Source organism: Brienomyrus brachyistius, chromosome 15 (assembly GCF_023856365.1).
Source record: "Brienomyrus brachyistius isolate T26 chromosome 15, BBRACH_0.4, whole genome shotgun sequence".
Lineage (NCBI taxonomy): Eukaryota > Metazoa > Chordata > Actinopteri > Osteoglossiformes > Mormyridae > Brienomyrus > Brienomyrus brachyistius.
Window position 1 is genome coordinate 17,871,773 of NC_064547.1, and position 22,550 is coordinate 17,894,322.

A 22,550-nucleotide genomic window follows, 5' to 3' on the forward strand; every position below is an offset into this window, starting at 1 on the left:
CCAAAACTCTGGAATGGCATCAAACACACTATCTCAGCCAACACGCTGATGGTATTATTAGGTCCGACATCACGCTACTGGTGGGGGGGGGGGAAATCCATTTATTCAAGGCATGATTTGAAAAACAGGAAAGTCCAAACAATGACAAATGCAGTCTTCCAGTGTAGGGGGATGTCAGGAAATGTAAAGAAAACATATACGCATCTCCATCAAAAGCTCGCCCAAATACACGCACATTAGGCACTAATTGTTCATGAATCACTGTTATAAGTGACACACTGGTGCTTTGCCATGTAATTAAGGAAAAGCGAGAAAGACAAAACACACTAAGGAAGCACTTTTTCAGACTGAATTATGTGGACTACAGCAGAGAAAGACTCTCAGCCTACAATGGAGAATTTATCTGCAATTGCAGTCAGTTTACACTGCATAATCTCTTATTCCAGTTGTCACGGAGTGGACTGAATATTAGCAAACAGAACTGGAAAAGACACTGTGACTAGAATATTACAAGCTACGCTATTTAATCTTTGCGCATGGCTTTCTGGGATGTAAGACTACGATGTTTATTAATGCATTAATGCAGGAAATGCGGGCGCCGTAGATCATAGGGGAGGATGTCTCAGCGCAGCACAAGTGAGAAGGAGTCGGGAAAAGAAGGGGAGAATGCGAGAGGAGGAACAGAAAGGAGGGAATGAACCAATAATGGTAAATCCTTTATGTGCTATTTGCAAGAGCACATTGGAACTCCTCCTTTCACCCACCTCAGCCAATTTGCTGCATCCCACTTTCTGGTCTTAAGAACCACACACAGTATGTAGACTGGATCATAATTTGTCTGGCTAACCAGGTATTAGCTACTAATAACATTTCACTGTCACACCTGCCGCTAATTAATCGGGAAATTGAGCCTGCTCTGGGTTGGGTTCACTCAAAGCCCACACGCAAACTCGCTGCTCAGTCATCAGCATTGGGAGCAGTGGGTTGATTGTAACCCTGCCAGAGGTTTGGTTCGGTTTTTGGAGCTTATCTATGCAGGTTCATTCTCTTTGTGCCTGTCAGTAGCCAGCAGGTATTGGCTTGGTGGGTTAAGGGAACCGCATGGAGTATATACTACAGGCTATAACGTTCACTTCATGACAGGGCTGTGACTTCAGATGGAGGACCGTAGTTCAGGTGGTTGCAGATGCTTCCACATCAATCCAATAAGGTGATTTTGTACTGCCATTATTTTCGTATGCAAAATGTAGACCTAGGAATGTGCTGTGAACACATCATACATACACAGATGTTTGATACTCATGCTTCAGTCATTTAAAATAGTTATTTAAGAGTGTCACTTAAATTCAATATGCGAAACACATTAAGGTCTCTATACTGGGTGGAGCTCTTTTCTGCGGTACTATTAGTTTAACTTGTTTTTTTTTTTAAATCCAAGTGGCACAACTAGCGCCATTGGAGCTTCATCGGCGCCTTTTCCGTCGATGATGCTTTTCCTTCCTTTCCTTTCCTTTCCTTTCCCACCCACAATAATCAGCTCACTCAATGCAAGCTAGTGGAATAGTAGCTTTCCCCTCCGCAACCTTTTTTTGCGTCCCGAAGAAGAAAGTCCAGAAGAAGCGAAGCCGCCGAATTAAGAGGAATAAAGAGAAATGCGCATTAACGGGCTAAACTACTGCGCATGCGAGGACCGTAAGCTGGAAAGTGAATATTTCTGACAGGGAAACAGCGGGGGTCATTGCCACTAATTCGACGGACACGCTTCATACGTTTAAATTATGACCGGCCTGATTTATTTCTTATTCTGCATCTCAGGATCGGGTATGAGAAAATATATATTAATTCTTTTTATCGTAGGTTTTGTCTGTATTTAAGGTTCGCTGATGAACCAGCGATTTGAAACGTAAAAAGTTGACTTTAACTCGATAAAACATTTATACTGTACAGTTAAAGTAATTTGTTATATTGCAATAACGTAAAGGAGATCTGAAGTACTAAAAATTAACATTTTTCATACAACATGTTAATAAATGTGTTTGCATATTTGATTCATTAATGTAAAATCAATAACTGTTGTGGAAATTCCAGTGTAACGTTATTTTGTCTTATTTACTTATTTTGTCTTATTTTGTGGTGTCTCATTTTGGTATTTGGCCCCCACTCTTTATCTTTCTGTCAAGGTGGGTCTTAAAATGTACAAAAACTATTGTAACAATTGAGTGCCAATTGAATATGTGTCGCAAGCGGAACACTTCGTAAATGCAATTTGGTAATACTGCCACCAACTTTTCAGCAATGCCGTTTAACTAACCCCCTGAAAAATATGCTTATGGAATTTCCACTAAAAAATGAACTATGCGTTTTAGAACAGGTAAAAACCGTAAAAATGGTTAATATCGCGCAAGACTAAATACTATTATATCTATTCATAAACTGTAGCCTGTATACCGGACATATAACGTGGTGCCTTCTTCAGGTCCTTTGTTTTTCTACATTTTTTTGCAGGGGTCATGGTGAGATGGGGGGGGGGGGGGTTAAATAAAACTTACTGTGGAAATACATGTTCGAAATAATCAAATTCCATTCCAAGTGGCCCGGTGGGTTTTGCTGTTGCTTCACACCTACAGCTTTGGGGGGGTTTGAATCCTGCCTCTGCTTCACCAGTGTGGAACCGGCACTTCCTCCCAGTGCAGTCTGGGATTCCACCTACATTTAGACTAATTTGCCCATTTTGTATGCATGTGGTCAACGGGGGTAGTCAATGCCACTGATTTTGTTTTCGATCTGATTCGATTCAATACTAAGGTCTTTATCGCCAACGCCCATATTCGGCACCAGCCTGGCCCTGATGATAAAATTTGCTGACTGAGGAGGGCAAGTTCCATCAGATGGATTGTTCCGTTTTCCTAGTCGCTAGTGTCTGTGCCTCTGAAGATCTTCCTCTTTCTCCACCTTATGGGCAACCCTGGCTGGTAGTAGGTTACGTGCTTGAGAGCTATAATACAAGAATTTTATATTATATTACTAGGTTTAGGGGCGGCATGGTGGTGCAGTGGTTAGCACTGTTGCCTCACACCTCTGGGACCCGGGTTCGAGTCCCCACCTGGGTCACATGTGTGTGGAGTTTGCATGTTCTCCCCATGTCGTCGTGGGGTTTCCTCCGGGTACTCCGGTTTCCCCCCACAGTCCGAAAACATGCTGAGGCTAATTGGAGTCGCTAAATTGCCCATAGGTATGCATGTGTGAGTGAATGGTGTGTGAGTGTGCCCTGCGATGGGCTGGCCCCCCATCCTGGGTTGTTCCCTGCCTCGTGCCCATTGCTTCCGGGATAGGCTCCGGACCCCCCGCGACCCAATAGGATAAGCGGTTTGGAAAATGGATGGATGGATGGATTACTAGGTTTAAAAAAAAATGTTTTAGCGCTAAAATCGATTCTCAAAATGAAACATTCAGATAAAGAGAGGAAAGAATTAATATGTCAGTATCGACCTGAACACCCTTAGTGGCAGGGCGGACCCTGGGTGTTCAGGCACTCTGGGCGAGGTTCTGCTGAGTAATATTTTATAACATAGAACAACGTAGCATTAAGAAGGCTTCGAGAAACTCAGCCTAAGGTAGGATGTCTGATTCAGCATTTAAGCTCCAGAAATTTCAGGATTTAATTCTTTGAAGGACTGTGGTTGCGGGAGGATCACATGAGATCATTTTTTTTCTTTAGATTTTTGCTTGGTTTCTGTTTCAAAAATGTAATAAACATGATCTAATACAGTAAAATTAATGTGAACATAACAGCCTCACCATCATGTGTTATGTACTTTCTACAGGAGCAGTTATGGACTTGACATTAATATCCAATACAGGAGCTTCTTCAGTCTCGAAGTTCTTCCTGACCTGCATATCAGGAGAGCGTGACCCTGAGGAGATCAAGCTTCAAATTAAAAGGGACAACAGCATCGTCCAGCTGGCGTTGCCGACCATCTATAAAACGGAGCAGTCCCGTCCACAGGAGATCAGAGTGAACGAGTTCCACAAGTTGAACAAGCAAGGCATCTTCTACTGCATCGCTCAGAAGAGCCAGAAGCGGCTCACGACCGTCACACTTATCAGCAACTTTGAGAAAGGTACCATACCTGCACCCTGAATGTTGCGACGACGTCTGACACAAGATTTGGTAAAAGCAAAGTGATTCAGCAGTGCTTTTTCATTCGTGATGGAGTCCCCAGCCTTGTGTGTGTGCAGTTTTCTCCACTTTTGCGCTGCTGCCCCAAACTTGCACAACTGCGTGTTGGAGTCCAGCGTGGGGTGTTCCTCGGCTGCGTGCCCAGTGCTTGCTAGGATAGATGCCAGGCCCCGTCCTATACAGCAGAAGTTCTTGAACCATGGGGGTTGACGACACCCTGGGGGGTTTTCAGGGTCTTCAAATGATCAGTAGAGTCATTCAACAGTTGAGTTTTCGGTTGACCCTGCCCCTCCGATTGGCCAGTATCAAAAAAAATTCAGAATCACTGCCATACACGTTAAATGATATGGAAGATGGATATGTAGACATTTATTCATTTATTGCACCAATCCCCTCCCTATATGACCATAACTTCCTGGTTAGAGAGAAGCATTCTGGGAATAGAAGAGTTAATTTAGCACAATTATTTGCATTCATACACTTATTTTCTTGCTTTATTTCATTTCTCTTGTCTTGTAGTAATGCGGTATATATTAATAGATAATTCACAGGGGTAAAGTTTAAACACACCGTCGGTGAACGTGCTAGTGGATTCACACTATTTTGTAACTGAGTGTGTTTTACCAGTTAAGTCTGGTTTTTTTGTTATACTGAATAATATACTGCTCTTTGTGCCACTGACTTGGTAAATGTTATATTTATAACCAGAAGTACGTAGAATGCCCAAAAATTAAGAACAGAGACTATAGTTTTGTTTCAACCAACTAGATGTACTTTCTGGAACTGAACTATCCAACTCGGTTTATAATGGTGTTCTAATGTAGTTGCTTAATTTAAATAAAGTACATACACTATATTGCCAGAAGTGTTGGGGCACCCCTCCAAATCATTGTATTCAGGTGTTACAATCACTTCCATGGTGACAGGTGTATAAAATTAAGCGCCTATGCATGCAGACTGCTTCTACAAACATTTGTGAAAGAATGGGTCACTCTCAGGAGCTCAGAGAATTCAAGCATGGTACCGTGATAGGATGCCACCTGTGCAATAAGTCTATTCGCCACTGGACTCTAGCGCAGTGGAGCCGTGTTCTCTGGAATGATGAATCATGCTTCTCTGTCTGGCAATCCGATGGATGAATCTGGGTTTGCCAGGAGAACGGTACTTGCCTGACTGCATAGTGACAAGTGTAAAGTTCGGTGGAGGGGGGGTTATGATGTGGGGGTGTTTTTCAGGGGCTGGCCTTGGCCCCTTAGTTCCAGTGAAAGGGAACTAAGCCATTTTGGGCAATTTTGTGGGAACAGTTTGGGGATGACCCCTTCCTGTCCCAACATGACTGCGCACCAGTTCACAAAGCAAGGTCCATAACAACATGGAGGAACTTGTCCTGACCTTAACCTGATAGAACACATTTGGGATGAATTAGAGCGAGCCAGCTCTCCTGAAGATTGGTCAAAAAATAGGGATGCACGATACTAATCGGACAGATAAAATATCGGCTGATATGTGGTGAAATTAAATATGGGCTGATATTATTGTGATTGTGATTATTGTGATGAAATTATTCTTCCAATAAATAAATTACATCCGATAAATAGATCCGATAAAGTAGGCTAATAGGCAGGTAGGTTTTAAAACAGCCTGTGTCTAACTGATGATGTGGACGCCAGCACACTGTCATGCAAAATTTCTTCCGGTTGTGACATACAGCTCAGCCATTAAGCCAATGACGCAATCGCGATGATGCAGTTTCAAAGTACCCCAAAAGTTTTAAGTTCACCTTACCGCTGCAACAAGTTCACATCAACAAAATGCGTTTATAAATGTCTTTTTGAAAGACCAACATGTTTTATTGCAACCATATTTTTAGCTGGATAGCGACATGTTTTATTGGTTATTACTTACATAAAATATGTTCACGAACGTTTTTGAAATATATTAATTAAGAAAAATTGTTTACATTTAACTTGATAGTGACATTTTCTTAACCGGTATGATTTTACTGTTTACTGTTTAGTAGGCCAGCGCTACTAAAATGTCAGTTTCATCAGTGAATCTTAGATTTTCTAGTCGACTGGGTGCACAAACTGCAGATTATATGAAAATTATAGTAAATATAATAACATGGACGCATTGGTTATCGGTACTGGAACCAGAAATGACAAGCACTTAATTATTGGGTCATCAGTTAAAATTTTTCATATCGTGCATCCCTATCAAAAATTCCCATAAACACGCTCCCAAACCTTGTGAACAGCCTTCCCAGAAGAGTTGAAGCTGTTATATCTACAAAGGGTGGGCCAACTCCATATTAAAGCCTATGCATTAAGAACGGGATGTCATTAAAGTCCATGTGTGTATTAAGGCAGGTGTCCCGATACATTTAGCAATATAGCGTATGTATTGTAAGTAATTTTGCTGACTGTATTATACTATGTTTCTTCTAACAATTTGGCTTTTTCATTTCCTTGGTGCAAGAACAATTTCGTCCACGTCAGCTTACAGTAACAGCCAGCCCTGGAGATACAGTCGATCTGGTCATGCATGTCCTAGCCCCCCAAAAGAGAGACGTGACATGGAAATTTAATGGTGAGTCACCATCTGAAATCATCATGAATCATCGATTTTCCAGAATCACTGAGCAAGGCGCTAAACTGCTTCACTGACTGTCTCTCTCCGCTTTTCGAATAAATGTAAAGATCACATTCTGTGTTTTAAGTACGGCTGCAAAGTTAAACACGTTAATCATTACAATTAATCTAAAATACTTACTCAAATAAATTGAGGCAATTAAAGCAATTAATTAACGCAATAAACAATGTCATCGCGCCATATATTGTGTGGCTACCGTATAAACCATATGAATCATCGCATGAGACATTTTTTTTTGCACTGTTGTCATTCATGAGCTACTACGTCATTATATCTGAAATATGCATCCTTTGTGATTATTCTGCATTAGATTTGTGATTGATTTTCACATTTCAATATGCATTATAACAAGCTTTAGCCTTAAGAAGTGTTTTAGTTGCGATTAATCGTGATTAATTGGTTGCGAAATGTGCGATTAATTTGTAATTTTTTTTTATTGATTGACAGCCCTAGTTTAAAGATATATCTTGTTCATATAAAGACAGTCTGTCTCATTGGCTTTTCACGTGTTCCTGGGTCCCGCAGGAAACTTTCACTATACCACACACTGGACTGAGTTTATGAACAACACGGCCACCTTGCAAATAGAGAATCTGACAAAAAGCCTTGAAGGTGTCTACAGTGCCAACTACATGGGAGACAGCCCCCTGTATGGCACTTACATGAGGCTTATCGTTAGAGGTATGGCCGCCGTTCTGCGTGTCCAAGCTGAAACCTGCTGCATTTCCATACAACCGACAACATGCATGTTTGCATTCACCAGCATGCAGAGATAAGAAGTGGGGTCCTAATTGTGACCAGGACTGTCCCAACTGCCTGAACGGAGGCGTTTGTCATGACAACGAGGGTGACTGCATCTGTCCACCGGGCTTCATGGGAACGCACTGTGAAACCGGTGAGGCAACACCTTCAGGGCAGGCTGGTCAGAACAAAGCTGCAACGTATAAAAAGAATGCATTTATTTTCTTAAATTTGAGGACTGTTTGACTGTGACAGTGGATCAGCGGGTAGCTCTGTTTGCTTAGGCTTTCAGGGTTGGGGGTTCAAGTCATGTTATGCGGCCTTCCAAAAGACTCTAAACTGCCCATAATTTGTCTGTGTGCCTGGTGTTAAACTGGCATCTGCTCCAGGCTCATATTCTACCGTGACATTATCACCGAAAAATAAATTGAAATGTCAGTGACTGTTGCAGTGATAGAGCCCTTATTATTTTCCCACAGTAATGGCTATATGTGCAGCTGTTTCTGCTGAGACTCTCACGCCTCCTTTTTCCCGGACTGAATCTCCTTAGGATTCATGGCAGGAACTTCCTTACTCTTCTTGTTGGCCCTCTGTGGCTATCTCTGCCTTCCAGGTTTTAATTGACCTTCAGACTATAGATGGTTCCCTCAGCAGTCAAGCATTTAGTTTGCAACCTTTTGATCATAACAAGCTTCCCAAAGAGATGACATACTGTCGGGATTTCTGGAGTGATACTTTCTACTGCTCACATGTTTGGTGGGAACCCGGTTTTCCTGATGCCTTCGGCCATATCGCTGTATTTAAACTGACTGTGTGTAACTCGCTAGTAGAAGTTTTATTTGCTGATAACTGGGTTCCTTGTGGTTAGTTTTTGGTTTTAGGTAAATTCATTTGGGTTTTACTCTTATGCAACTAAGTTGGAGTATTTACACAGCTGTTTTGCATTTGTGGCTGATTATCTTCTGTAAATTCACAGGTTGACCTAGAGTTAAGACAGAGATTTTCTCTATTTCAAAATCATTGAAATCACAATTGCCGCACAAAGATAAAAGTTATTCGAGCCAATGTGTAATTTATGAGCAGTTTTTGTTGAGCTTGTAAATGATTTTGTTTGTTTTTAAGGTTTGACGGTTTCAAATGCCGTTTGCATTTTTAAGAAAAAATAAATGCAAAGTGAAGTAACAAAATTAATGATTAATGCTTCAAGACTCTATATATGAAATGCTTCTGCTGGACATTAAGAATCACCAAAAATTCAACTTGGGAACATTTTCTCGATTTATTCTCCCGTGAACCCATAGAGATTTATAGACTGCTGAAATACACGTGGCTGTTCTTTCTTTCTCTGCTGTAAAAAAACTCCTGTTGGCGATTCTGGTTTTCTCATTTTCTTTAAGCTTGCAGAGAGGGAATGTTCGGCCAGAACTGCCAGGAATCCTGCCGGTCAGAGCAGAACTGCAGAGGACTGACCTTCTGCCTCTCTGATCCTTTTGGCTGCACCTGTGCCAGCGGGTGGCATGGAGCTCACTGCACCGGACGTAAGATTTTTTGTTCCGTTTCTTGCATTTTGTTAAAGTTTTGCACAAAGCATAAGCAAATTTTCTATAAGATGACAAAGCTGAATCATGAATATGTTATGTCTCCATTAATGCGTGTCATGCAAATAATTTGTGTGATTTATAATCCTGCAAGATTAAGATTTATGTCTCCTACTTTGTTATGAGTTAGTAGCTCTAGAAGAACTAATTATCATGTCCTGCGTATCGACCAATTTGCAACTTTCGTTTCTAGTGCTTTCCATCTCCTTTTCAACCCACCACAAAACCAAGCAAACGCTGTGAGATTTGCAAAGTTTTTTTTGTGATATCTAAGTATTTCATTATTTTTCAGTTTGCATATTCAAAGTATGCATAGACTAGGTCAGTGGAAATGCCGCTAGTAGAGAGAGCACTCCCCCACTCTAAATGTGCCTCCCCAATCCGGCAGCTTGTGGCAAAGACACGTATGGCGCTGGTTGCAAGCTACACTGCAAGTGCAAGAACAACGGGGTCTGTAATCGATTCAGTGGGTGCCAGTGTCCTACTGGCTGGCGTGGGCGCAACTGCGAGAAATCAGGTAAATGTGAATCTTGGAGGTATGGGATCATTAAATATCCACCTACAGTCAGCCAATGGCAACCTCCTGACCCCTCAGTTCCTCACGTTCTTGCGGCAGACCATGCACCTCAGATCCTGGACATGGCGAGCAGTCTCGAGTGGAACCGCAACTCCAGCCCGAAGATCCTGTGCTCTGCCAAGGGCACCCCCTTGCCGAGCCACACCAGCATCGAGCTCCGCAAAACGGACAGCACCATTCTGAAGGTCAGAGGGGATCTCATGTGGCATTATTGGTTGGGATAGTACCAATGGCAGGGGGGATTGATATTCCATGCCGCGGCATTTTTGATGTAAACGCCCCTGTCTGACAAACACTCAGGCCTCCCATACGACAATGGATTCCAACAAGAGCACAGCCCAGTTTGAGATCCCACATCTATCCTTGGAACATGGGGGGGTTTGGGAATGTCGTGTTGCCACCAATGGGGGGCAGGACACACGCAAATTCAACCTGACCGTCAAAGGTAAGGTCACCTAAATCGTTTTTTCAAACGTGCCTTTATCACCAATCACAGCTCTTTTTCGGCCTTGAAGACCCTTTCCTTCACTAAGAAGCTTCGAAATAAGCTAAAGGCTGTATATTAATATAACCCCATAACTTGGGAAACCCAGCCCTCTGTCCCCAGGCTTTGCTCTGACATGTACATGTGTGTCTCTTAGAATAGTGACATTGGATCTTCAGAAACCAAAAAAATTCTATATACCTGTACTGTACTAATGCTGAATAAAAGCAAATCGAAAGCTATTTAAACCGCTGCATTAATTAACAACAGTGATTTGATGAGTGTGCTTTAATGCCCATCTTGACTTGGGGTTGTTTGTTTACCTTACTTGACAGGGTTGCTTGTTTACTATAGCCATTTAAGCATTTGATTTTTCTCCCATCAGAGCCCCCTTGTCCCATGACCTCCCCAACACTGCTGGAAAAGAGGAGCAAACAGCTGATCGTCAATCCCGAGGTCAATTACAAAGGCGACGGGCCAATTATCTCCAGAAAGCTCCTCTACAAGCCAATGGAAACCGAAGTTTCTTGGTCTTCCATCATAGGTAGTTTGTTCTTTTTTCTTGTCCATTATTGTCTCGTCTTGAATCCTTGACATATGGACATACACGTCATCTCCCTGGGTGGTGACCTCCTACCCCATCACCTTTCAGTTTACGGCGTGGAGCCCATCACTTTAATGAACCTGAAGCCGTCCACAAGGTACTTTGTTAAGCTCCAGCTCACGCGTCCTGGGGAGGGGGGAGAGGGCCCCCCGGGGCCCGAAGCGGTCATGGAAACGGACTGCCCGGGTGAGTACACACAATGCTTCATCCTGTTCTCATGTATTCATCTTCTAACCAGTTTTCCTGGTCAAAGTCGGTCACCATGCTTTGAAATCCAGAAATATTTATGAAGCTAAAATGAAGTCTCGTGAATGAAACATGGAGAACAGGACAGGTTTGTGTAGCAATGCCTTTCTGACTGAGCATCACGCACCGATAGAACCCACGGTGAGGCCGGAGATTGATTCCAGCTCACAGGAGGGCCATAACGTCACAGTCCGCTGGTCATCTCCCAGAAGCTCTGATGTGGCCACTGGCTTTTTGGTCGAGCTCTACGGGCCCAAGGATGTGAAGCTGGCCAATGAGCAGACCCTGCTTAATGTGCACTCCACCAAGTTCTACAACCTGGAGTACTACCGGGACTACCAAGTTATCGTCAGACTGATCAACTGCGGCAGCTTGGGGCCTCCCTCGAAACCCCTCTCCGTCCGACTCAACAGCCTGGGTAATTTTCACCTCTTCAGCCAGCAGAGGGCACTCATTTCCTTCAGTCCCTCCAGCGGGCCTCCAGCATTCAACATTCTTATTCATTTTCATTCTCGTCACTTCCTGGAAGGTGACAGATTATATCAACATGCTAAGTTCCAAGCTGCCTCACATAACTGTTGCTTTTGAAAATCAAACTATATTTGGATTCAAAAAAAGTGAATGTTATATGAGGAAAACCAGTCAAAAAGTTGTTAAGCATGTGTTTTGCAAAAACAACATAGATCAATCTAATCAAAGTGTTTCTCAATCTTTGGGGCCCCGCAGACAGTCCACGATTTTGATCAGGAGCTTGGAAGGAGCAAAAATCCATATGGTACATATGTGGGTCTACAAGTACTGGGTTGGGAAACACTGACATAGATGGTTTGTCCCTCCCCAGGACCATCACCCCCCAGAAATGTGCAAGCCAGCCCCATCTCCAGCAACACTGTTCTGCTAAAATGGCAGCCACCGGAGGACCCCAACGGCGGCATCGTGAAGTACATTATTGAATACCTCCCTGTGGGCCAGGAGAGCCTGATCCCATGGGTGGATACGGACGACGGCAACAAGACCAGCAAGCATGTGATGGAGCTCAACAGCAGCACGCTCTACCAGTTCCGGGTGCGAGCCGTCTCCAAGGTGCTGGGCGAGTGGAGCAAATTTGTCCTGGCATCAACATACGGAGATGGTGAGCATCACCTTCGCTTGAAGAACCATATCCAGAACTACAAGTTAATTAAAACAAGTTGTCACGTCTATATGCAGACAGACTGACCACAGTTAAGACGGACATCACAGTCACATTAATTCATATTTTTCAACTTGTAATTAGGATCTGGTGGATTGATAAAGAAATATAAGACATTAATGCAGGATGGGGCGCCGGTTCATCACAGGGCACACACACCATTCACACCTATGGCGAATTTGGCAACTCCAGTTAACCTCGGCATGATTTTGGACTGTGGGGGGAAACCAGAGGACCAGAGGTAACCCCATGATGACATAGGCAGGCTCCCTAAGCCCATAGCATTCACTTGAGACATACATGGATGGATGAAACCCAGCCATACCACCCAGCTCTAACCCCACCCGAGCAGATCTGCCGGTCTGTGGGCACAGTGCCGCCTCTGTCCATCCACTCCGCGCACTCTCTGCTCTGTTGGCCGTGCAAACCAACAGTCCCCAGGCCGCCGCATGCATGTCTGTGTGACAACTTGTTTCAATTAGTTTGCAGAAGGGTGTATCAAGTGCATAGTTCCGTTCTGTTTTTCGGGCCGTCCATTCATGACACTGTTGTTCTTGTGCCGCAGGCTCACCCAGCTTCCCCCCGACTATGCAGGGCGTGGGAGGAAGGCCAGGGAAGGACGACTACCAGCTCCTGGTGGCCGTCGTGGGCTCCGTGACCGTCACCTGCGTGACCATCCTGGTGGCCCTACTGGGACTCTTCTGCATACGGAAGCTCGTGTTTAGTCGGCGCAGAACCTTCACCTACCAGTCTGGATCCGTAAGCAGCAATCCTGTCTTACGCTGCTGTTTCTTCAAGGGCCCAATTCAAAAACTCACTATAGTGCCCTCTGCCCTCCTCAGATGATCCAAAAACTAAATAAATAGCTAGTGAGTAGAGTCAGAGGATCGCAGCTAACTAGCTGGTTAGCAGGACACACTGCTTCAGCATCTCATAAATAAGAAACATGTTTATTTGATATTCAGTGTAGCCACTGTGTCAAAATCTCAAGGGCCCCCTGCAAATGCATGGGTGGCGAGGTGGTAATCGCCACCACTGCCGTCAAGGTCAAGCTGGGGCTGTTGAAATACTGCTGTTCTTTACGTACCAGGAATCCAGTCCAAAGAATTTTAGTTTTAGTTTATTTTGTTTTAATACGATTCTTAACGGTGCATGTATCTTTCAGCATTCTGGCGCACAGACGCATAATGGTGGGAGGTCAAGTGTGAGTAAGTAAGTGTTCCCAATGGTTGGTCATGTAGGGAGAGGAGACCATTCTGCAGTTCAACTCTGGCACACTGACGTTGACCCGCCGGCCCAAGCCGCAACCAGAACCGCTGACCTACCCCATCCTAGAGTGGGAGGACATCAAGTTCGAGGATGTCATCGGGGAGGGCAACTTCGGACAGGTCATAAAAGCCATGATCAAGAAGGATGGCAACAAGATGAGCGCAGCCATTAAAATGCTGAAGGGTAAGACGCAACGGGTGAATCTCAGTATTCGTACTCAGTAGTACTCGTGTTCTCGTGTTCCCATCTTATGTCATCTTCCATTGCCGAAGACCAGTTCCAATACCTAGAACTCGAGTGCACAAGTGTGGTAAAAATCCCCGGATATTGGTCACGTTCCACCCCAAAAATCAAGGATTCATTAGTTGCATTCACCCCAAATGAGATCATTTGATTCATTGAGCCCCAAGTTCAATCTTCAAAGGCAAGTTAGCAAGACCGGTTTACCAAGACCTCAAGTACGATCTCTGCATTGGTATTGAGTTTCACCTAATGAGTCCATTAAGTGAACAAAAGAGCACATGAATAGTTATAGTGTCAAGGTAGAAAGTTCATCATTGAATACAAGTGGGAAAGAAGTAATTTTTTATTGGTTTAAGAAATCATTGATAGGCTGCTCTTTGTGATTGCCGTACGATATCTCTTACCTTGTAGAGTTTGCGTCAGAGAATGACCATAGAGATTTTGCGGGTGAACTGGAGGTTCTCTGCAAGCTGGGTCAGCACCCCAACATCATAAACCTGATCGGGGCCTGCGAGAACCGCGGTGAGTGGCCTGACCTTTGCCCCTGCCCTGGGAGGGAACCTCGGAAACAGCCTTAACCTTAATCCCAAGAAGTTAAGTTAAATGAGAATGGCTACAAAGCTCTCAAAATATGTTAAGGGTACCACGTTTAGGAGTTTGTCAAGAATCGTTTGTCCTGCACAGCCAAATATAACACAAGAAGTGATGTTGACCGTTGTAGTTTTAAATCTCTTTTGTAGGGAAGAAGCATTTTAATAATGTAATTAATACTTGCATAAAATCTGACGTGAGCTTGATGCTTTTAGGGTATCTCTACATCGCCATTGAGTATGCACCTTATGGGAACCTGCTGGACTTTTTGAGAAAGAGCAGAGTCCTAGAGACAGACCCCGCCTTCGCCAAGGAGCACTGCACGGCATCCACATTGACCTCGCAGCAGTTGCTGCAGTTTGCCGTCGACGTGGCAACCGGCATGCATTACCTCAGTGACAAACAGGTACGTCCTTGAAGAACATTGGAGCCAATCGTCTGTTAGTCCGCGGCCCCCCATTGGCTTGTTAAGTCTGACATAATGCATGATGTAAAATTGTACCATAATGGTGGAACTGCTAAAATTATTCACCATAACTTTTTTATTCAGCAAGCAGTGTTAAGGGTGAAAGGACTAAATTCCTTTAATTGAAGTTTAAAGAAAAAGGACAAACAAAACAGATGAAATAAGGGCTAAGTTCCATTAATTCAAACAGAGAAAGGAGTGTAGCTGATCTCCAGGAAGGAATTATTTGTGCATCAGCTCATGCTCGGTATGCACATTGAAGGGAATGAAAACATTGCTTAACACTGGCAGAACCTAAATTCACAAGTAGGTGTTCAATATGTGAAATATTATGCTAATTGTGTTTGTGGGGTCAAACTGGTTATAGTCAGTCGTAACTGGTGGTTTGAGAACATTGTGGTTTTTCAATAAATTACACCAAGACTGGAGAAAGAGTAGCTGATAAAACCGAGACTGTCTGTCGGCTCTGTTATACCAAACTGGGATACCAAACTGGGATACCAAACTGGGATATGCTGCTGATGCAGACACATCCAGCATCCTGACTCGTTTGACACGTAATCTGGATTTACTTCATCTTAATTGCTGTAACATTATATTTTTTAATTATTATATATATATTTACAATATTCAAATATGCGCCTCTTGTTATTCACACATGTCAATCGACACATTGCCTTTGCTTTACAACTTTTACGAATTGTGTTTGTGGCATTAATAATGAATTCTCAGAATAAATTGTGTTTTCCTTGCTGTACCGAAATCGCACAAACCATGAACTCGAAACCAAGGTTTCTACCGAACCTTGAATTTTGTTTACCATAAACACAGAATGTGTTAGCGCCCCTGGCACTAAACTTGAAAAATTGTGAAAAATTACTGTTTAGTTCGCATAGCCACTTCCTCTATGCTTTCTGGTCGCATGGAAAGAGGTATAAGGTCAATTTTATTGATTTTTTTGTTTTAGATCGATTAGAACACTGAGGAGGGGCGGCATGGTGGTGCAGTGGTTAGCACTGTTGCCTCACACCTCTGCCTTACACGCGGGTTCGAGTCTCCGCCTGAGTCACATGTGTGCGGAGTTTGCATGTTCTCCCCATGTCGTCGTGGGGTTTCCTCCGGGTACTCCGGTTTCCCCCCACAGTCCAAAAACATGCTGAGGTTAATTGGACTTGCTAAATTGCCCGTAGGTGTGCATGTGTGAGTGAATGGTGTGTGAATGTGTCCTGCGATGGGCTGGCCCCCCATCCTGGGTTGTTCCCTGCCTCGTGCCCATTGCTTCTGGGATAGGCTCCGGACCCCAGTAGGATAAGCGGTTTGGAAAATGGATGGATGGATAGAACGCTGAGGAACTCAACACTGCGGCATATTGCCTTGTGTCCAACTTGAGCCCAGAGACAGTACTGTCAAATGATTCAGACATCATGACTTAACAAGCGGATTAGCGATAAACAGCCACGACTGCTCCCAGCTGCTGTATGGGGTCCAAAGCATCAACTAGTCTTCTAGTCTTAGCTTGTCTGACTTGGCAGGAGTCTTGAGTGCGCCGTACCTTTAAGCAGTGCTGTGTTGCCGCACTGGTACTGTTGATAGCCAAGCCTGCTGTGTACGTAGTTCTACTGACAAGCAAGCAAATCATAATTAAAGAAGCTAAGTTAAAAACAATTTCAGAGGGGGAAATAGTACTTATTGAATCATTTCGCAACATTTGATTAAGTTAAACGATTTAATTCATGGGATGCAAAAGTATTTCTTTGCTTTATCTCCCAAAAGGTATACCCCACTCGAAACAGTAAATTTAATGCACGTAAATTGTCACAAGGTTTCCTGGATAATCTCTTCTTTGAGAACCCAGCTGCATGATAGAAACTGGATGCAAAGAGACACAGTAAAAGTAAAACTTCTGTTTACTGAAATTGCACTAAGATCGTTTTAGCGGGTCACACAGCAAAACTTCACCCAAGAAACAAGATCCTCAAAAGAGACCAAAACCGAAAACCACTAAAAACCATAACATTCGTGCAACGTCCTGGAGCTCCAAGCCCATTGGGCTGAATAATGAGCAACACATGCAGAGCCTGGTGCATCTTTAACTACTACTTATCTAATTAGCTTGTAAGCAGGTGAGCTTGAGTGACAAAATCTGAAGTTTTCCCTCAGCTCCCTCTGGTGGCCAGGTCGAGATGTGACTGAGTTTTACCTTATAAGGTTTGTTTCTGTGTCTGTGCTGACTATGCTGTTGTAATTTTTCTATTTATACTGTAACTAAAGGAAGAAAATCATTAATTATTATTAAATAATTGCCCTTTTATCCTCCTTCCACAAAACGTGATTCACAGCCATCAGTGAATTGGTCAGATGTATTAAAAATACAAGAGAATGGTAAAACTACATTAGAAGGGGACCTGGATCACGGGCAGTGATGTTCCATGTGCCCATCTGTCCAGTTTATCCACAGAGATTTGGCGGCCAGGAACGTGCTCGTGGGAGAGAACCTGATGGCGAAGATCGCCGACTTTGGGCTGTCCAGGGGGGAGGAGGTGTACGTGAAGAAGACGATGGTGGGTGTCGCCAGGCCTGCTGGATGCCACGCTGAGCTAGAATGGATTTTGTTGCAAATGTGATGCCATGAGTCTGGAGGGTGACATTGTTCAGAAAGCCCAGGCACTGATGCTAGGGATGGATTTATTAATGGATGCTCACCTGAGACAATGTTTGAAAACTTTCTGCACCTCTTCACTACCCATATACTGTATATTACTTGTCATCTCAATGCATGATTATAATAGTATAACTAATTTATAATATCATGCATGGTGGGTCAGTAATCTCACTTAGCGATAAGGCTCAGGCTAAGGCTCTTTTTAAATTTACTTATTTATATATTTTTACTTTTACCCATTTATAGGGCACTTTTAGAATAGGCAGTGGCTCCATTTTAATTTTAGTGTATGTCCTTATACTCTTTTATATCTGTTTCTCCTACTGTTTATGTTTATATCTATCTATCTATCTATCTATCTATCTGTCTGTCTGTTTGTCTGTTGTTATTTCACAATATAAACTTCACCAATTGATGGGAAATGAATGCAGATTTTATAAAGACCTTTGCCACCAGTTATTAGTTTGTGGCTTCTAGGTATGGTGGTCTGCAGAGGTGGAGATTTCAGGTCCAGAGAGTACCAATCCATTTGTTTCAACCAACCAGTTGAGTACTCTGTGAATGTGACTCTTCATACTCAACTGATTGGTTGAAACAAAATCTTGGTCCTGATTTGTACTCTCTGGACCTGAAATCTCCACCTTTGATGGTCTGGCAGAATGACTTACAAGTATATATCTTACTGTTGATTTCCCTTAATACAAATGTACATGAAGTGTACTGCTTGGTGCGTGTGGGTGGCTTGGTTGGTTTTAGTCAGCAGTCTGGGGTTAGTACCTCTGGCTCCAGTTCCTGCACATTAATATTAAGGATCAGAGTCACACCAGGACCAGGCCTTTGGGTTTATGATGTTTTTCCATCATATCTGTCCCTCTTCTGTCTTTTTATCCTGCGCTATGATCAGACCTCATATTCAGGTTAGAAGAATATCGATATATTTGCTATTTCTGATTTTTTATTGCTATGGTCGTACTACAAAGATTAGCTAAACTATTTCTTTTTACAATCCTCCTTTTTTTCCTTTCAGGGAAGATTACCTGTACGATGGATGGCGATCGAATCACTAAATTACAGCGTCTACACCTCCAAGAGTGATGTGTAAGCCATGCCCCTTCGACATGTCGCTTTTAACTAGAGATCGGCGTGCACTTTAAATTACACGCGTCTTGGTTGATATCCTACAATCAAAGGCAAATCAGCATGTTTTCGCAGTGCCAGTTTCACACAGTTCAACAAGCCGGTTGTGGCACGGGTAGTGCTGCCCTGCTGATAATTGCATGTAGGGCACAGATAACATTAGCTGGGCGGAAAAGCAAAACATACTGACTGGCACCACTATTTTTATGCGCCAAAGAACATTCTGTGCCTAAATTGAAAAGAAAAGGAAACCGGAGGCCCAGTCACCATGAAGTTTGTGCTCCTGTGAATTATTGGGCTGCAGTTGGGCTTGTCTTACAGAACCAGAGAGTGGTACATCTTGCACACCACAGAGAACTGGGGCAGAGATAACCAAAAGCCACAAGTGACTGACCGTTACTGTTAAGTAAACAGAGAAGTGAAATGTGCTTTGTAGATGAATTTGCCAGCAACCAAGAAGTATCTTATGGGTTTTGGGCAAAGTGGTGTTCATGCCTTCTTCCAGTGTTTATTTAATACGAAAAAATAACACGCATGAAATTTAAAATCCCCTAACAGGAAAACCCTTAAAGCATCATGCTGGAGCACATTGTTGCTAAATGTTTCCCCTTATTTTTTTTTCAGGTGGTCCTTTGGCGTGCTCCTTTGGGAGATTGTAAGTTTAGGTAAATGAACGGATAATTAGTGCTTGTTGAAGTTTATTGGCTTTTCCATCTCCTGAGGTAGCAGATCTTAATCATGTTAGAGGAGCTCTGCTCTCAGTTACTACCACAGATCTAGTACTACAGGCAACCACGTAGGTCCTGAGGGAAGATGTTAGAAACATCTCTGATGAAGAAATTTCATAACTGTGCCTGCAGTCAGGGATAATGGTTATCTGTCTGGTAATTAAGGTTAGATTTCATGAAAATTAATACTGAAGTATGTATTTTTAGTGCTCTTATTGCCAAACAGATACCATCATCTAGACTAGGTCAGTTATTTTTTTGCCCTGTAGCTATGAAGACATTCAGTTGCGCGTGGAATCTGCACGCTTTCCCCGTGTCATTGTGGGATTTACTCTTGAGTATTCTCATTTCCAACCCTCTTTAGGAACACGCTAAGGTGAATTGGAGCTACCAAATTGTCCATAGGTGTGAATGTGTGTGAATGGTGTGTGAATGTGTGTGAATGGTGTGTGAATGTGTGTGAATGGTGTGTGAATGTGCGTGAATGGTATGTGAATGGTGTGTCCCCTGCGATGGTTTGTTACCCCATGCTGGGTTACTCCCTGCCGTGGGTTCGTAACTTATGGTATAGCCTTCAGACTCTAGCAACCTGGCATTGGACAAACGAGTATAGAAAATGGATGGATGGATGGATAGAACTTTATCAAAGGTACATAGCAGGGTCAACCCTGATGCCTGAAAGACTAACCCTCAACCTTAATTTAATTCAAGGTTTATCTATTTATCTAACCCACAAATTCAGCCACCATAAAGCCCCACTGCCTTGTTCATTATCTATTTCTGGCTTGCGTCGTAAACCCACTGAAACTGTATACACAACATGCAGAGATAAAGGTCGTAATGCTGAGCTGTATCCCTCAGGTGGAACCCCATATTGTGGGATGACCTGCGCTGAACTTTATGAAAAGTTGCCTCAGGGCTACAGGATGGAGCAGCCCAAGAACTGCGATGATGAAGTGTAAGTACTCACAGCAAGCCAAGTATAAGTACTCACACGGAGTTCTCCACTGCACAAGGTACCATACTATTTAAAAGATTATTCCTTTTCAGGGTTATTGAGTGCATGTTTAAAAAGCAGTTTAAGGTTTACCTCTGCTTCTTGTGTATGAGCGCTGCATGCGTTCCCCGAGACAATCATAATCATTTTCATCCATCCATCCATCCATCCATTTTCCAAACCGCTTATCCTATTGGGTCGCGGGGGGTCCGGAGCCTATCCCGGAAGCAATGGGCACGAGGCAGGGAACAACCCAGGATGGGGGGCCAGCCCATCGCAGGGCACACTCACACACCATTCACTCACACATGCACACCTATGGGCAATCTAGCAACTCCAATTAGCCTCAGCATGTTTTTGGACCATGGGGGGAAACCGGAGTACCCGGAGTAAACCCCACAACGACATGGGGAGAACATGCAAACTCCGCACACATGTGACCCAGGCGGAGACTCGAACCCGGGTCCCAGAGGTGTGAGGCAACAGTGCTAACCACTGCACCACCATGCCGCCCCGCTCATTTTCATCCTTGCTGTTTAAATCACTCCTAGATGGGTTTCTGAGAACCTTTTTTGCTTCATAAAAATCCCGGCATTTATTAAAACAAAACCACTTTCCAATGCTGTGCTGCCTTAGTATATTATACAAAATAATTTATTGTTTTTTATGTAATAATTTATTTCTTGTCATGCCATTCAGATCTTGATGTATCTGTTCTTTCGACCAGATCGCAGTTATAGCTTAGACCACTTAATTTGTCCATGCACTCCTTTGAGAAACACACACATACATGTGAGAATGAGAGAGAAGTTTGGGGTCTGGTTGTGAGGTTAGCCATTTTTTTTTTTTTGGCGGGGGGGGGGGGGGGGGGGCTGGTTAGAGGCCTCTTTCAGGGGCTGACTGATCATGTGACTATTCTGCCAAGCATGAGATTCACACCAGCAGCCTTCTGATCATAGGCACAGAGGCCTACTCCACTGAACCACAACCCCCCCCCCCCCCCCCCCGTCCCAATTACATGTGAAATCTTGTTTCATCTGCAGGTATGAGCTTATGAGACAGTGCTGGAGGGATCGGCCCTATGAGAGACCCCCTTTCACCCAGATTTCCGTGCAGCTCAACAGAATGCAGGAGGCCAGAAAGGTAAAGCCACAGAGCCTAACCCTAAACCTAACCCAAACCTAAACCTAACCCAACCCTAAACCTAACCCATCTGCTGGCTGCTGACCTGGAACGGCTTAGAAATTACCCAAGATCCCTGGCTGTCTCCATACAGGCGTACGTCAACATGGCGCTCTTCGAGAACTTCACCTACGCTGGAATAGATGCCACTGCGGAGGAAGCCTGACTACCAGCCCACCCGGACCCTGGAAGCCTTGGTAGCTGCACCACCTCAGACCGCTACTGTCTCCCACCTGAAGATCACTGCACCGACGGACTAAGGACGTCGCACGGGCCAGAAAGACTGTAGCTGAAACACTGGGAAAGGACACCGACAGGAACGTCCGGACAGAAAAGCTGCGAGTTCTCAGAGCCAACAAAAGGTGCTCTGCTGGTTACTGCCGAGCTTCTACGCCTCCATAAATGAGCGTTGACTCTCCTCGGCAGACGTGAGGATGGATGGAAGAGTGGTAAATGCTACTTTGTCAACCTGGGTCCGTGGTGTGTATCTCGTAAGATGCCTTTGTTTTGCACTTAGTGTGTGCTGTTGTAAAAAAGACGCACCAAAAAGAGAGATGCGAACCAAAGTCATACAACTGAAATGAAATGTAAATATGTTTCCTTGCATTTATAATTAATCAACATAAAACTGGTTTTCATATCAGCAAGTTATCAAATCTGTAAAGTACTTCACTATGAATCTTTAAAATGGAATATTTTCTGTGCAAATAACCGTGATTTATTTCTCAGTGTTGAATTTGACCTGGTTATTTCTTCTTTACATGGTCACTATCAGCAAATATGTATTTGTTGTTATCAAGTGAGAATGTACAAATTGTGTATTCCTCAATTTTTTTTAAATAAAGTGTCTCTGTGATGACTACATTTACCCAAAAATGGCATGGACTTGTGGAGAACACATGATCTATAGATGTTACACCACCAAGGTGTTGACTGTGAAGAACATTTGAAGGTAGACGAAGAGGTCATGCGTTCTCAGATGATACCTCTCTTCTTAATGT

At 43.5% G+C, this 22,550-nt stretch overlaps 2 protein-coding genes across 3 annotated transcripts in view; both read left to right on the forward strand.

The window, feature by feature from the left end:
• The first annotated feature begins 1,497 nt into the window (after nucleotides 1-1,497).
• Nucleotides 1,498-22,425, forward strand: tie1 (tyrosine kinase with immunoglobulin-like and EGF-like domains 1). 2 transcript variants are annotated; one of them, XM_048976650.1, is made up of 23 exons: nucleotides 1,498-1,821; nucleotides 3,825-4,121; nucleotides 6,659-6,769; nucleotides 7,358-7,513; nucleotides 7,596-7,727; nucleotides 8,971-9,111; nucleotides 9,560-9,688; nucleotides 9,767-9,933; nucleotides 10,049-10,193; nucleotides 10,618-10,776; nucleotides 10,885-11,022; nucleotides 11,216-11,500; nucleotides 11,924-12,214; nucleotides 12,840-13,033; nucleotides 13,516-13,726; nucleotides 14,198-14,308; nucleotides 14,593-14,783; nucleotides 17,291-17,404; nucleotides 18,533-18,603; nucleotides 19,267-19,307; nucleotides 20,232-20,328; nucleotides 21,411-21,510; nucleotides 21,644-22,425. In XM_048976650.1, the coding sequence occupies exons 1-23, from the start codon at nucleotides 1,779-1,781 to the stop codon at nucleotides 21,713-21,715; spliced, it is 3,396 nt and encodes a 1,131-aa protein (XP_048832607.1). In that variant the 5' UTR covers nucleotides 1,498-1,778; the 3' UTR covers nucleotides 21,716-22,425. The 2 variants fall into 2 exon arrangements, with proteins under 2 accessions (XP_048832607.1, XP_048832608.1); XM_048976651.1 differs by having other exon boundaries at nucleotides 1,499-1,821; nucleotides 9,788-9,933.
• Nucleotides 15,871-22,550, forward strand: part of tmco1 (transmembrane and coiled-coil domains 1) — a 153,132-nt gene continuing 146,452 nt past the window's right edge. Inside the window, exon 1 of the mRNA XM_048976679.1 lies at nucleotides 15,871-15,881. The gene's annotated coding sequence lies outside the window, so the exon portion shown is untranslated. The remainder of the gene's footprint in view (nucleotides 15,882-22,550) is intronic.

Excerpts from the sequence above, each read along its gene's own strand:
- tie1 (XM_048976650.1), top strand. The coding sequence starts at position 1,779 with ATGACCGGCCTGATTTATTTCTTATTCTGCATCTCAGGATCGG. Across the intron at positions 1,822-3,824 it reads ATTCTGCATCTCAGGATCGG|GAGCAGTTATGGACTTGACA; the intron begins GTATGAGAAAAT and ends TACTTTCTACAG. Across the intron at positions 18,604-19,266 it reads TACACCTCCAAGAGTGATGT|GTGGTCCTTTGGCGTGCTCC; the intron begins GTAAGCCATGCC and ends TTTTTTTTTCAG.